The following is a 16,181-nucleotide window of genomic DNA, read 5'->3' as shown; positions in this document are numbered from 1 at the left end:
AATATACTGTCATTTATGAACAAACACCCCCTCATGTTTATTGTTAAACTTCTTTAGTCTTGGTTGTGTGAAAGAACAACACAAGAGAAACAAACTGTTATAGAGTTTAAAATATTATGTATTTTATGTTGAACTATGAAGCCTTTTGTAAAATAAATAAATATACAATGATATCATGATACCATTGGGGTCTCCGGACTCCGGACTTCTGTCAGGCTGCTTGGATGAGGCTGTGAGGGGGGACCCGCGCGTCGCCATCTTTGTAGTTCACCCAGCAGCCCATCCCCCCCCCCGTGGTGCATCTTCACTGGTAAACCGTCCGACTTTCATTCACTTCGGTGGGAAGCGGCTCCTGCACACGCTCGGTGGCGAAAAGATGGCCTCACCAAGGACAATTACTATCGTGGCCCTTTCTTTTGCTTTGGGTCTGTTCTTCGTGTTTATGGGAACCATTAAGCTCACTCCGAGACTAAGCAAAGATGCATACAGTGAAATGGTGAGTACATCTGAACTGTTCGCATCTAAAGGCCATTGTTCTGTGGTGCAGGCTGCAGACGCGAAAGGCTCTCAGGCTCGAGTAATGTGATGCTGACCTAAATAGTAAAAGATAGGACAAATTAACGCTTTCGATATTCCTCTTCTTCTCTGCCTCTGTGAAGCATATGTTGATTTTCCAGAGGCGATCCATATATAGCTTCATCATGTTAAACCCTGCTGTAACGTTATTGCATGTACTAACACAGTTAGCACATGGGCTAAGCCTGTACGTTTTACGATAAGGCATAAAATATGTCGGTATTAACACGGGGAACATCAATGAATCCGTATGGATACATAAAATACTCCCTAATGTGTCCATCGTTAACGCTGGAACAGGGCTCGATATGAACGCATCGTGTTCACACATGCTACAATGTAGCTGAATGTTGCAAACGTGCCGGATAACAAACCCGTTTAGAAGTTGTAGCGTGCTCTTTGTATCTTATTAAAGTAGGTTGTCGCTGCTAAGCATCTCGTTTAATTTGAAGAAGAACAGCTAAACAGCAATGGCGGCGTGTTCCAGCAAATTCTGTGAGATGCACCTGCCGGTGCTGATGCTGAAATGTGGAAGATGATATAGCTTCACGCAAAATCAAAACTCATATGCTCATATTTTATTTTACTATAATAATTGAATACGTTAATATGTTTTTGTGAACCAGGGTGCAATAGGTGCAAGAGTAATTGTGCAACCACAGTGATGAAATAAAAGCATTTGAATGTTGAACTCTTGACTTGTGTGACTGAATGGTGACCCAACATTAAGGCCCTTAAATGGCCTCAAAAAAGAGAGTTTATATGACCTTAGTTAAATATGAAATATATTTATAATATCTTTGTATTTTATCCTTTCAGAAAAGGGCATACAAGAGCTACGCCAAGGCGTTGCCAGGCCTGAAAAAGATTGGTATCAGCTCAGTCCTGCTTCGCAAGATCATTGGCTCTCTGGAGGTGGGCTGCGGTGTGGTGCTCACCCTGGTGCCGGGCCGGCCAAAGGATGTGGCCAACTTCTTGCTGCTGCTGGTCATGCTGGCGGTCCTGTTCTTCCACCAGCTTGTAGGAGACCCCCTGAAACGGTACGCCCACGCTCTAGTCTTTGGTATTCTGCTCACCTGCCGCCTGCTTATTGCCCGCCAGAGTGACGACCGGCCGGAGCGAGAGGACAGCAGAGAGGAACAGCATGTTAATGACCAGGAAAAGAACAAGGTCAAGCAGTCCTAAGATCCTCTTCTACTTTGGTTCAAGCCACAACGAAGGGAACCTGGTGTGCCCCTATGGATTGTAGTAAATCAAATTTTGAAGGAATCAGTCACATCCAGTAATAATCCCCCCCCCCCCATCTCCTGTCCCATCCAGCTAGCTGACTGATTACTCTCACCTCCTCCTCTGCACTCTTACTGTGAAATGAGAACTCCCGATCCATACATCCTCTCCATAACCGTGGACAATCATACCTGTGGAAACTCCCATGAGCTCGACTCATTGTCTAAATAGTGAATCCATGTTCCCTATTTATTCTAGTCCTACACTGTGCTAAATGTGTTTTGTTTGTAATTAAGTACGAATTTCATTTATGCTACGAGTTGATTTGAGGATGCTGTTTTTCATGAAAGAATCTTTCTAGCTTGTTTTTTCTAATTTGTTTTTATACTGTAAGATTTAGGAATTTCAATAGTTCAAGCATGCTATCATATGGAAAATGAACGAAAATGAACACTTTTAAAACAATTTTATACTAATAATACATCAGCTAGTATAACATATCCACAGCTTATTTTGGTGCAGTGTTACCAGAAGGTTAATAGAAAGAAAAAAACATGATTCCTTGTTCATTTTTCATCTCAGTAGGCCTACATTTTTGTAGCAGTGCGCATGAAATCCTTTCTCCCAAAGTAAATAAGCTGCAACCCTCTTTCTCCTTTCAGTTCAGTTATCACAGTGGAGTTGTTTAGCTGGGAAGTACGGCAGTTGCTGCCTCAGGTGTCTGCTGCAAGCTTGTACAGCAGAACGACCAAATCAAAAAAATGTCCTTTGGCCTGTTAAAAATGGAATTTTACCTTTTTGTAATTCACAGTTGGAGTCTTAAACGTATTCACTGTCTGTCAAAGGTTCTGCTGATCGGTTTGGTTTTACTTCTCTCTGAAGATATTAAAAAGTATTCCTATTACAGTTCTGCTTAGGGGATGATTTCTCAATTATAAATCATGTCAGTTAGTTTTAAGGTTCACAATATTTCTGTAAACGATATACTTAAAATAAAGAATTGGAGGTGAAACTGACTTTTTTTCATTAGCTCTCTTGCAACAATGGGTTTTGTGTTTTAATCTTGTCATATCATTTCAGGCAGTACCTGTCAAGCTGATTCCATCACATCAGCACATAAATTACAGACAAAGTTGTATCAGCCAAGATATGCAGTGTTTGTCTCTATGATCTGTGAAGGATTTGCTTATTTTGTTGTGTGTAGGCCTATTACAGGTTGATGCGTTTTATGAACTCAATTCCTGCTTAACAAGCTAGAGCTTAAACTCTTCTTTTACACTGCTGACAAGTAAATCACATTTTCATTTAGCAGGAAATTAATGTAGCTTTGAGGAAGAGGCATCAGAAAGGAAGTGCCCTGGTTCAACTATTTTATTTTGATGACTTTTGACTCCAGAGTTTGAATGAAATTCTTAGAGAATGGGCGGAAAATGCGCTTTGTTTAGTGCAAAACCCATCCCTGAGTCTAACCCTACATGGTTGACCTCACACTGGGGACAAACAGCATAATTTAGACAAAAGGGTCAATCTGTTATGTCTCCTGCCATCAAGACAAAATGGAGGGATTATGGCCCTGCTCCTCCCCCTAAGCATGAAAACCGGACTCGGGGTCGGTTACAGTTTACAGCTCACAGTTTGGGGGAAAGACACTGGTGTTTGCAGAAGAGCTTGACCAACATGAAAACATATAAATAAATACAGCAACAAGTACATTTCTACAGAGACTGCACCTACTCCACTTACTCATGTCTGTCATTTTCTGACCATTTGGTTTTGAGTGTTTATAGTTTTGGTTTTGGTTTTATTTGGCCTGATTTTGAGAAAACAGGTCAATTCATCTAATCGACTAATCAGTCAGTCAATTATGAATGCCTTGTTTTAAAGATTCAGGTTCTCACATGTTAATTTGTGTTTTTCTTTGTCTTCTATGATAGTAAAATAAATATGTTTTGGTTTTTGGACTGTTGGTCAGACAGTTGAATAGGTAACATAGGCTAGAGATGGACACTATTTCCTTAAAATGTACAGACCAAAGCGATTATTATTATAATTATATAGAAAATAAAAAGGTGACTAATCGAAAATGGAAATACTAATTAGTTTCAGCCCTAGAGTAAAATGAAGAATTTCATTTGCGATGTTCACAGTATTGCAAAATTACATGAACATTTCTGACACCAAATAATTTTCAGAGTGACCCAGTTATTATTATATATATATATATATATATATATTTGTGAAATACTGACGTTATTGACGTTATATTAACGTTATTCGACGTAGCCTCTTTAGATTTATGAAAAGAAAGATGAACAGCTGCATGACTATTGTAGTCCTACTCTTTGGCGGTTGAGAGGCATACGGACTACAACTTCCGGGAAGCCACCGAGCGGAAAGACTACACTGCGCAAGCGCAGACCAAACGGTCGCGCGGAGGATTTGAGTTTTGTTTGAATGGCTGAAGACAGAGTGGAGCACAATATTTACAATTGTTTAGCAATGTAGAAATGGCAGCAAAGCTTAGCCTGTCGGGGCCGTCAGATTTAGACCAGTCGTCTCAAAGTGACCAGTCTGCGTCCAGCCGGAGTAACAACAGAAGTCTGAGAGTCGCAGAAAAGGAGAGGAAAAAGAACGAGGCGGAGGACCCGTTTGTTCTGGCCCTGAAGTACTTCTCTGACGGTAACGGACGTAGCTCACACACAACGGTCGATAGCATACTGTTGCGTTAGTTACCAACGGTTACTTTACGAACGTAGCTGCCTAGGATGTAACGTTAATCTAAGTTTCCTTTACTTTTTTGTTGCATTTGTGGGTGTACCGGTAGCTTTAGTAACAGCTAATGTGGCTAACTTAATGCTACTTACGGTATTAGCTCTCAACTATGAGACAAACCGAAACAGAGCTAGCCTTAGCTTGAAGTTATTTTCAAACAAAGACAAAAACGCCATTATTAAAAAAACGGAATATTGGAGGAGCAGCCCTCGTGACGTCATCGGGCATATGTTGTCCCAATTACACTAAATTAAGTGACTGATCTAACCAAAATAAGACGACTTTTGTTATATCTTTACATCCAAAATGAAGTTTAAGTTATCATGGGTGCTCTCGCTCTCTCTCACATACCGTATTTTGATGGCTGTTGTTTCCATAGACTGTAAATACAGTTTTTATATTTTAGCTTTTTAACGATGTGTAAAAAGTTGGTCACCCAATCCACTACACCTATATCCATACACTTGAAAATCCCCCCAACATGCTTAGAAAAGGTTTTGATTTTTCTTCTTCTGGTGTCTAAATAACTAAATCACATTTCATGGTGGAATTATTTACTGTATACAGAGCAGTTCCAGGATTTGTCTCCATATGACATCAACACTGCAGTGTGTTTATCTAAAACTCGAGGTTGAGCCACCAAATTCCTGAATATTTGATGTTGGATTTTACACTCAGTTAAACTGTAAAATATAGCGTTCTTTCCTGTGCTAGCGAGTAACTATGTGCATTAAACAGGTTCCCTGGAGTTTGTTCTTGCAAATAGTTTGTACAGTACTAGCTCATCAGCTGTCATGTCACCCAACATCAACAGAAACAAAACATCTGAACTTGTTGACGTTACCTCTTGTTTGTGTCAAACTATGTAATTATGCTGACATTTTAAACACTTACACATGATGTGATGTTATCCCTCCCTCCTGTAGTTGAAGCAGGTACTCCAGTGCACGGGAACGATGAGGTCGAGAGGAATGTGGTGCTGGTGGAGAAGGTGGCCTACAGTAAAGGACTTTCCCCCGAGGCCGTCTCTATTATGCTGGAGTTTGCCATGAGCCTCCGTATGGGTAAGACAGTCACTTAGCAGCAACGGGGAACAGGGTATAATACCATCCATCGTCTTTGGCACTTAACCTGTCGAGGGTCATAGGGGGCTGGAGTCTTTCCCATCACACAACAAGCAAGTGTACACCTTGGACAGAGTCTGTCACCCTCTTATTCACACCTCAGTCAATTTAAAGCCAAACATTGTGCCTTTCTGACTTTTGTTTTGACTGTTGGTGGAAACCAAGAGAACCTAGAGTATCCCATACAGACATAGAACAAACTCCACACAGAGGTGGCACTGAGCCACTGTCATGTCCAAAATGTAATGGGTTTGGTGCAGTTCAATTGACAAGAATGCCAGAGACAAATATTGCTTATGTAGTAGATATGGTGTCCTGTGAGCTTGTATTTCCCCCACAATTTAAACACGTGGCAAGAAATTGTCTGTCTTTTCTCCCAAAAGGTTAAGAACACCCGTGCAGTAGAAAGTGTGTATGACTGATTTGGACATTTTTTTTTTACAGTCATTCTTAACATTTGCTTCCTTTAACTGATCGTGTTTCTGTGTTTTCTATGTGTAGGGACGACTCTATGTGCCCGGGTGCTGAAGTGTCTGATTCCTGCCACGATGGTGCCACAGGAGGCTGTTGTTCGAGCGGTGGTTTGGCTGGGGGTCGGAAAAATACCCGTCAGCACACAAGTAAGTGCAAAATTAGAGTTGCCCAAATTCTTCAAAAGTATGTTGGAATAGACGTACTACTAATTTTGATTCTCTATGTGTCATCTTTAAGATTGCTCGATAGTTAATCCATCTCTGTGTGTATTTTGCATGTTCACTTTTCAGATTCTTTTTATAAAGTGGGTGTTGACCGTATTTGACATGATTGATGCAAAGGACCAACTTCGGGCTGTCTATGGCTTCATCTTCAACTTCGTCACAGAGGAAAATCTGGTATGTGTGCTGATGATCTTTGCATTTTTGTTGTAAGATGGCATCAAATCAAATGTCTTTGAGCCACAAATTAAGGGTTCACTATGCGTATTTATCATTTAAATGACATGCGTATATTGCTTGCCAGAGCTATTTTTAAAGCAGATTTGAAATGACAATCGCCTCTCTGTTTGTGAATGCTGTGCCTTGTTCGAGACACAGACTTGGTGTGATAAATAAAGGTTAATTTCTGCCCGACTGGACAGATAATATGCGTATCTGGTTTAGGCATATATTAGAATATTTACAAAAGAGAATTGCGCTCTCCTGTAATGAAATGACCGCAGCACTGTAATGTGATATGGGATCCACTGAGGAACTGCTGGGATGTGAAGATATTTTTGTCACATTATTTCAGTGTCCTTTCATCTGCCATCTGCTCTACCTTTTGACCAGAAAGGAAAGTGGTGAGTCAAGCTATTTGTCCTTTTTTACTCTACAAGCTATTTGTCCTTTTTTACTCCATTATTTCTTCTTTTCAGTATTCATATATATTCTGTACGCATTCTTGACCGCTTCATTGTTTTCCTTGTTGTAGTGCGGGTCTTCAGAGTCAGGAAGCTACTGGAGCTACAGTCTAGACTGGTAAACCTCCTGCTGATCAAGCTCTACAGCCATTTATCAAAGCTACTGCATTGTTGCCTTATTCAATGAGAAATCACAGAATGGGTTTATTCTACACTGCATTATTTCCATAAACAGTTACCCGGTTCATATCATTGGTTATGTTGCATTCAGCACTATTAGGAAACATCAATCACAAAGCTGTCATGTTGAGCATGTTGATCATGTTTCCTCAGGGAAGGCAGCCGTTCCTCTTGAGCCTGCTGTCACTTTACAAAGTGTTTTGCCCTGAACTGGTGACACTCTCCATCCCATCACGAGTTAAGGTTTGTACATGGACTGTGCCGTCGATGCTCATTCTGCTGTTATAATATGCAATGACCATCACCTCTAAAGCACCAGCGGGATTGTGTGTTTTTCTGTTTTCTTACAGAGTGGCTTTAGAAACCACAACATGCCCTGGAAATCAGCGCTGATTGCGGTCCAGAAGAGGGACGGTGCCCAGGTTGCCTCCAGCATCAGTCTGGCCTCCACAATTAAGACCAACACCAGGAAAAGGGTATGGGAGTGTATTTAAGTTGCCCGATGCACTGCTTGCATTCACTCCTGCTACACTACAGTTACTGCTGCGGCTTGCCAATGCCATTCCAAAATGTATGAGCCTGATTGCAGGGAGTGACATGGTCAGACAAAAACGGCAGATCTATAAAGTATATTTTTTCTAATTAATCTGTTTATCCTGATTTTAGCCTTTTATTCATTTCAGTAAATGAAAATGATAAAAGGTAGCCGAGCCTCTCTGTTAATCATGTTCTTGTTTTACTTTGCTCTCTCTCTCTCAGAAACACTGCCACCTGGAATTGCCGGTGTTGAGTTCTGTCATCAGTAAACAGGCTCAGACTGAGCCGTCCTCCAGCAGAAAGTTGGTCCCCCTGGTGCAAATCCACTCCTTCGCTCAGCTCCTGGAAAATATGCACCGTATCGAGGTAACTTCTGTCGGGACGAATCTCTTGAGTTCTGCATCTGTGGGGTGCCGCCTCTGCCCCTTTACTGCTCACATGTACCTCAGCTTCCACAGTTCACCCGTCAGTCCCGACACACCTGGACTGGGAACACATTGAATATAAATCAAGCCATGAGCCTGCAGGTCATTAACCATTTAAGCAGCAGAATAAAATGTGTGCAAGTTTCTCCATGCCGGTACGATTTGTAACCACTGTCAAATTTCAAAGTGATGCATCCTCACAGCCACAGGGTGGTGCTGTGTCACTGTTATAATTTAGTCCATTCATTATAGAGATGGAGATAGAGATGGGGGATTATCTGTCCTATATGAGTAATTAAAACAATAGACCTGAGATAAGATGAATCTGAGCAATGTATTGAACAAAGTTTTCAGCACAAATGGTCACACACAAGTATCTATTTGCCCTGCAGATTCAGTGACCTGATAAACTAATGCAAGTCATTTTAATGGCTCACAGACCTTTGTGTGTCATGCTACATAAATCGTCCTCTTTCACCGCCTGCAATGCCGATGCGAGTCTTTTGGACAGCGACAGCAGCAACTGTATTTATTGCCAAGAAAGCTCTACTTTTTCCATATCTTAGGCAAGACAGACGATTACAGTCCATCTCACTCATAAAACCATTCAGCGAAGGAATCGACAAAGGCTCATTTATTATTTCCCTCATTGCCTGCACTCAGTTTTATGGTACAGTTGCCACATAATTATTGGAGGGCTGATCTGTTTCCACTCACAGTTTGTCTTCTCCTTATTCTAATTTATTATATTGATGAAGTCCCCATATTGGGAAGCAGCTGTTAATACACAATACGGAACTGTATCAACTATCCAGTTTAATGACAGAAATGTCCCAGTGCTGGTATTACAGGGATTACTGAGGAATTAGCTCAGTAGCGGATTGGTGGCCCACTCTATTAAAACAAGGACATGAGCATCAGTTTATTCTTATTCTGTAGCAGGTAAACGGATTCGTCTGAAACTGTTTTGATTTTTAGTTTTCCATCTCTTCTCTGGATTTATGGTCTCAATTATACTTTATTGCATGTGTGTCGTATTTCTTCATTTTACCTCCACCAGCTGCCCGCTCAGATGGGCTCACTGCTTGGCTCCAGTCTGGCTCTGCAGTACCTGGACTGTGTACAGGATGAGTCTGCCCTCCTACGCCTTAACTTCTGGCTAGGCTACGCGCTCCACGAAGGTAAGGGGTGCGAGGGGGGGGGGGGGGGGGGGGGGGTTCACCACCGAACCTTTGTGACAGCTTCTGTCACTCACAAATTCATCCAAAGTTAACCTTAAGTTGAACCCAAAATATCAAAAGGATTTTTTTCAGAGAAGGGGTTTAAAAGAGACTGTAGAGGAGGAAGTCACTGTGTGAAGATGCTGCGAATATGGATTATTTTCATTCCCATGACTTTATCACGCACTAAATACCCGTTTGTGCTATTTTTAAGAATTCTTGTTCTGTGGCGATGGAGGAGCCTCCCAGAACTCAGAAGAAGCTCTGCAGTTCTTGAACACGTTGCTGTCCACACAGCACTTTCTCCAGGTGAGCCCCACATTTCAGGCCCTGATAGCTACCGCTGGACCTTACGCCCGTCATTCACTATCCCCTGTATTCATGACCCTGCACTGTAAAACCACAGTCAATGTTTTTAATTTGTCCCTTTTCTCCACCAGGAGGGGTTTTCCTGTTCAGAGGCTTTTCTCTACAAATTTCTCAATGTTTGGGACGGTTCCCTCCTCCGCCCGCAGATCCTCGGCCTGCTGAGCAACATCCCTGTTGTCCCAAGTTCCCGTACGTTTTCCACGAGCTGTCTGTCACCACATTTAGTGATCTGTCTTTATGTCTATCTCTGTCAAACATGTTAGACAGGCCTGCCTTATTGTGTCACATCTTAGAAATGTAATGGAACTATATAGCTGGTAAAACTGTAACCATCTGTCTCCCCCTCTTCAGAAATCAGACGGCTTCTGTTTGAGCCCCTCATGCAGCTCTTCTTCACATCCTCACTGTTTTTCAAGGTGAGTTTACCCCCCTGAGGCACAAGTAAACTATTCTCTGCTAACGTACTTCAATTACAAAACCATCTGCTATAATTTGATGTTTTTCTTGTAATAAAGCACTCATTATGGAGCCCGTATTCGTTAAGAGGTTAAACTACTGCAGTATTAATTCTGTTCTGAAATTGTTTTGTTTTTTTCTCTTAAAAGAATTACAAATAGAACTGATAAGAGGTCCAATAAAATGCCAGATTGATAAGCAGTATCTGTAAGAGTACTATTACAGTTAAAATACCCATCTCTACTGAGCATTCTTTATTTTCTCATACGTACTGTATACGAATTAGCAATCTTGAGTAGCGACTGCTACAGCCTTGTTTTGAATAAATCACAATAATAGACTACAGTGTTGTGATAATGGATATGTAAATGCATATGTGGCAAAGAGCATTGTCAGCATCGACTCTCTGAAATTTCTCTCTCTCTCTCTCTCTCTCTCTCTCTCTCTCTCTCTCTCTGTCTCTGTCTCTGTGTGTGTGTCTCTGTTTGGGAAGAGCAAAAATGCATCATAGGCATGTCTTACTCTTAGTGCAAATTAAAAACAGAGTTGGTGAGATAAAAGATTCAAATATAACCTTTTATTTAGCCTAAATAAATTCAATAAAATGTATTTCTCCAGTACCAAGAGCAGAACCAGTAACATCTAAGCTTATCAATACTGGGGTCTTTAATAATTTAGCATTGGCGCCCAATGTCCATTTAATACCGTGTTTCCGTCCGCTTCCCTAATGCTCGTGCTTTTCCTCTTCATCATGCGTCTGCAGTGTGGACTGATGGAGTGTCTAAACAATATGCTGTTGAAGTGGCTGACCTGGCACTCAGTGTATGCCCTGGAGGACGACTTGGACATCAGCCTCAACAGCCACACCTCCATGTGAGTCTTGCATCTACTTCCTGCTATTTGTTTATGCCCCGAACATAAAACCGAAAAACACTTTGTGAATTTACTTGAGAGCATGAGGGTTATAGCTCGTTGAGCTTTTGCTTTCATGCCAAGAACTCCCAACTTATCGGTTCTCACAGATGCAGTAAAAGTGTTCAGGTGTTGCCTCGGTTATTTACTGTGAGTTAGGTAATGAAAAATAAGCACTCCCTGTTGCAGGTGTCCCAGTTTAATTACACTTTTTTTTTTTTTAAATGTGAGGCTATTAATTTACGTTATCTTCTAATTTGGACATTTCTTCTCCAATAATATTATGACCTAATCCATACACGGGTCTATACAGTCATGCCTTAGCTTGAATTCAAGCCATCTATCATCCACTATCCCAAGCAACATAGGCAGAAGTGTGTATTGACATGTTTTCCCATTTGGTTTCGAGCCCATTTATCCATCAAATCCTTTAATTGAAATCACTCTGCAGACAAAAACAGCACTAATCTCCAGTTAAATGATTTTCCAGCTTCCAAATTTAAGGGGCGGAGTCAGTGTCAGTTATGTTTAAATACCTGGGCTTCATCAATCGTCCTCCCACGTCTAATCCCACAACAAACGATCCAATAAGTGTTGGGATCCATTTTATATTAACTGCTATTTTCTGACTCACCTCTGGTATTTAGCCCGAGTACAGCTCAGAGATTAGAGACAGGACTCATTGATTGTGTATTTCAGCATCACTCTTCATTCAGTTTGTCCTTTGTATTGTAACGAAGTGTCATGTTGCTGATTTGGGAGCTTTCTTGTGTCTTATCGGAGACCCGAGTCACTGCTGGAGTATTGCTCCAGGGGCAAATTGGCTGCTTGGTGTTACAACTTTCACTTCACATCATTCTGGTTAAAGTGTGTCTGACTCTCTGCTCTCCGTCCCAGAAACATGACTCTGTCGGGGTTCAAGGATTCGGTGATGGAACTGGTTGACTTTGTGGGTCGGCTGGCCTCTCTGGGCCTGAAGCTTGAAGGCTGCCACTCGCTCCTCCTCAGCTTCATCCTGGACTTCTATGAGACGGTAAATGAGCTTTTAATAATGTTTTAGGCATGATGCCACCTGAGCCTGGGCTGTACTGGTGCTATTTACAGATCCTCTACACTCAAAAATCGGTTTTGCATAGAGTTACTTCTCTAGGATGTTTGAGCTTCACTGTGCAGAATGATGTGTGTGCCGAGTTTAACACTCGAAGCCTGTTTTCACATTCATCTGTTCATGAATTTCTGACATCTCAACTAGTTTGGAAGCCATTCATGGTCCGACATGTAACTTACACACGTGTGATGTGGACAACATGTCTTGACAGTCTTGAAATGAGTTGAGTTGTTGATGTTTGACTATCCACCTTTCATTCTTAACTATCTGTGGGTGTTTATTCCACATATTTCTCTCCCTCCCCAGGTGTGTGACACGTTTCTGAAGTACGGGCTCCCCCTCGTGGTGATGCCTCCACCTGGAGTGTTTTATCCAGCCCTGTTTGCCACTGACCCCGTGAGCGTGGACAGACTAGCCTACATCATGTACAGGTGGGGACTCTTCACCTCATGCGTATGCCACGATGCATAAAGTAGCACCCTTAATGTAGCATGTCATACATCAATTAATATTTGATGATGGAACAGAAAAGGAATCAACTGGTTAAATTGTACATATATTTTAATGCATGATTTATGGTAATGAGAGTCTAAGAGGCAATGCACTTAAGCACTCTTCTCCGTTTTCTCTAGATTTCAAGCCTCATTTTTAACTCTAGGGCGAGCTTTAATAACACAAATCCTTAGTGTCGGCTAATTGACTACACCCCAGGGCTCGGAAGTAATTCTGCCAAAGCTGAACGTAAAAATGTCACGCCAAAAGAAAATTGGAATGTAATGGCGTTATATATTTTGACAGGCCATAGAAAACCAGCTGTTTTGCAGTAATTCATGATCACAGGGTTCACTGGTCTTTCTTCTTTCTGTTCAGGTACAAGGTGAACTTGACATCAGCCAAGAGTCAGGAACGACTCACAGAGGTATTACAGTTATACTGTAAAGGGTACATTTTGTTCCATTGCACCAAGTACTTGACTCACAATGTGAAGCAAATTATTTTCTGTGAGCAGTGATTTGATTAAAAGAGCTAATTTAATCTTTTTTCTCAACTCATGGATTTTGAATGCATTTCTTATGATTGCATTTATATTTAAGGCATTTAGCAGGTGCGCACTTCTGAAGTGTTTTGCTGTTGCGTTTGATTCACTCTGGTAGCTTTTTATAGATTATTTTAAAGAAGGAATTCACATGCATTCATCAACAACTGCTAACCTTTAATACCCTCTCACATTAGGACTTAAGAGGTTGTTTATTTTAATACGTCTGCCACTGCAAGCTGTGAATTTACAAGTATGTCAGGCAGCCAGCATGCTCCCCTGGAAATTTCAGAGTCACTTATTATTAAGAAGATGGATTTGTTAAATGTCATGCAAATTCATTAGATGTGAAACTTTGCAGATCTGGAGAGTGCTTCACTTTTTCCTCTTTCTTTTGCTTCTTTCCTCTCATGTTGTCGCTCCCTTGTGATCCTGTTTTTCAGCAGGCCTTTCACATCAGCCGTCAGACGTTCCGTGAGTTCAACCATTACACAGTCGTCATGGTCAACTGCCTGTGGAACTCCAAAATGTTTCAACCAGACATGGGTACACAGCTGGGAGAGGACCTGCTGCTCAAGAGCAACGTGCCACAGTACCGGATGAGCTTCGACCTCATCCACCACCCTGCCTTCATGAGCTACGCTGTCGACTTTCACCAGAGGGTGAGTGTGGAGCGCTGGGGATGTTTTTGTGTTTCTTCCCAAGAAATCTGAGTTGGATCCTACCTGCTGCACACCACAAAGTTCTACGTACCAGGCAGTGTCCTCTGGGTCTGAAAATTAAAATTAATGTGAAAGTGCAATAAACTTGCATTATTTCTAATGTCCATCAGGGGGCGTCTCCTCTGCTTGCAAAAATAATCTGATTGTATAGAAGTCTATGAGAAAATTACTCTACTTCTCACTTGATGTATTACCCTCAGTCAACATTGTAAAGATTTTATGATCTCAAATGCTAGTTTCAAGTATTCTTCAACACAGCATGATATTCATTTAGTAAATTATGATCCATTTAGTGTAAAGTAGAAGATAAAGCAGGGTATGATTTAGGGCGGGGCTACCTTGTGATTGACAGGTCGCTGCCATGGCGTTGTCCAGTCTGGGAGTTGTCTGTGTTTTTGTTTTACAACTTAAACCCTTTTACAGTGTTTCTTCAGTTCTTTAAAGGTAATTGTAACCTTTTTGGTTGCCTAAAAATGTCTTATTCAGCGACGACAAAAACAAAACAAAATGGTCGACGGCCAAGATGCCAAACTCGAGACTTCCAAACAACGTTCCACAAACCAATGGATGACATAACAACGACTTTGTCCACTCCTGTATTCAGTCTGTGCTACACTGTATACCTACATAGTAGCATACATGCTACACTGTATACTTACATAGTAGCACAGACTGAATAGCGCACACTTATTTGTTGCTTATTTTCAACCTTTAACAGGCGCGTGATGGATCAGCCAGTCTGTACAGTTTCGTTAATGAACTTACAGGAAAGTCAAGGAGACAGATGTGGTATTAATGTATCTTTCATAGAAGATACATTAATACAGAAGGACATTTCATTATTAATGGGTGCAGCATGAGACGTGGTTTTCATCATGTTTAATAATATACATGCCTTTTTTTGGTTCGGTCCAGCTGCAACATCCAGCAGCGATCTTGTGAGATTTAGCAGGATGGACTGACACTGAATATTAATGTTCTCTCTTTATCAGTGTTGGCCGGGGAGAAAAGACATGGACCTCAATTCCTTAAAGGTATGAGGGCTCTCCATTTCATTTTTGCATTTTAATAGTCACATGCAGTTTGATGTGCATCAGTCATATTTCAGAGATCAAGAGCGATTGCTTTGATCATGGAAACCTTCTAATGTCTTGATTGTGATTGGGTGTGTTTCTCTCTCTCTGTGTGTGTGTGTGTGTGTGTGTGTGTGTGTGTGTGTGTGTGTGTGTGTGTGTGTGTGTGTGTGTGTGTGTGTGTGTGTGTGTGTGTGTGTGTGTGTGTGTGTGTGTGTGTGTGTGTGTGTGTTTCAGCATTCCAAGCCGTGGAGCTGGTACCAGGAGTATTTGTTCAGTCAGGGTTATGACGGCCTTAAACAGTTTGTTCAGAGCAACATCAGCCGGCAGCTGTCAGCAGGCGACAGTCTGTCCACATAGCAGAGGTAGATGTTCAGCTCAGTGGAGAGGAAAACAACCACTTGGATCTTACCTTTTTTTTTAATAGACTTGTACATATTCCATCTCCTCCAAGTGATATATATGTGTCTTTTTATGTACATAGATGTATCTGTGTTTATTATGTATTTTTACTTATATTACTGTTCATTCAGTGACGATAGAGCAGAAGCAGTGTCCGTAGTATGGCTTGAGTTAGCGGATCATTGGGAACAGGCATACATCTGTCAGGTCGGTAAGAAATATCCACAAAATCTTTTACAGCACAGAAACAACTTCTGATCCACATAAAAGTTGCCAAGATAATTAAGAATAAGGAAAACCTTCCTTTTCTGTATTTTATATTTTCTTTGCAATACAATAATTCACTTTGCTTAACGTCAACACTCTGCCCATTTTGTGTTGTATTCTTGTACAGCTTGCCACTTGCTAAACCTGTCTCTTACACCTTGTTGAAAATAAATAAGTGTAAGACTTTTACGTTAGAAGCAAATAAAATCAATCTGTTGTGTCTTACTAACATTATACTGCATTATGTCACTTGCAACTTTCTTGGTCTGGTGCCCTCGTGTAAATTTGTGCCTCTTTGAAATGACATCAGTTATTTGAGAATCTGCTACATGGATAAGTATTCTCATCCGGAGCGACTGGCTGAAGAATACACTTCAGTCAGTCGCTCTGCCATCTG

The 16,181-nt window shown here is 41.2% G+C and overlaps 2 protein-coding genes across 2 annotated transcripts; both read left to right on the top strand.

The window, feature by feature from the left end:
- Positions 1–376: 376 nt before the first annotated feature.
- On the top strand, positions 377–1,761 carry tmem35 (transmembrane protein 35; the record flags this gene model as incomplete). Its single annotated transcript, XM_079167889.1, has 2 exons — positions 377–496; positions 1,396–1,761. 2 exons carry the CDS (start codon positions 377–379, stop codon positions 1,759–1,761), a joined length of 486 nt encoding a protein of 161 aa, XP_079024015.1.
- Positions 1,762–4,247: 2,486 nt separating this feature from the next.
- cenpi (centromere protein I) lies at positions 4,248–15,928 on the top strand. Its single transcript, XM_079168072.1, has 20 exons — positions 4,248–4,482; positions 5,502–5,639; positions 6,201–6,319; positions 6,464–6,571; positions 6,969–7,017; positions 7,149–7,195; positions 7,411–7,500; positions 7,608–7,733; positions 8,017–8,160; positions 9,280–9,400; positions 9,654–9,748; positions 9,880–9,997; positions 10,160–10,224; positions 11,028–11,137; positions 12,074–12,209; positions 12,591–12,715; positions 13,155–13,203; positions 13,764–13,982; positions 15,035–15,076; positions 15,353–15,928. The coding sequence occupies exons 1-20, from the start codon at positions 4,311–4,313 to the stop codon at positions 15,473–15,475; spliced, it is 2,196 nt and encodes a 731-aa protein (XP_079024198.1). The 5' UTR covers positions 4,248–4,310; the 3' UTR covers positions 15,476–15,928.
- Positions 15,929–16,181: the final 253 nt, after the last annotated feature.

The sequence above is a fragment of the Pholis gunnellus genome (assembly GCF_910591455.1).
Source record: "Pholis gunnellus genome assembly, chromosome: 10".
NCBI lineage: Eukaryota > Metazoa > Chordata > Actinopteri > Perciformes > Pholidae > Pholis > Pholis gunnellus.
The sequence above is the reverse complement of the archived record's forward strand: the minus strand, read 5'-3'. Positions and strand labels throughout refer to the sequence as shown.

Coding starts and splice junctions, on each gene's coding strand:
- cenpi (XM_079168072.1), top strand. CDS start 4,311: ATGGCAGCAAAGCTTAGCCTGTCGGGGCCGTCAGATTTAGACCAGTCG. Junction 7,196..7,410: donor TGGAGCTACAGTCTAGACTG/GTAAACCTCCTG, acceptor ATGTTTCCTCAG/GGAAGGCAGCCGTTCCTCTT. Junction 13,983..15,034: donor CTGTCGACTTTCACCAGAGG/GTGAGTGTGGAG, acceptor TCTCTTTATCAG/TGTTGGCCGGGGAGAAAAGA.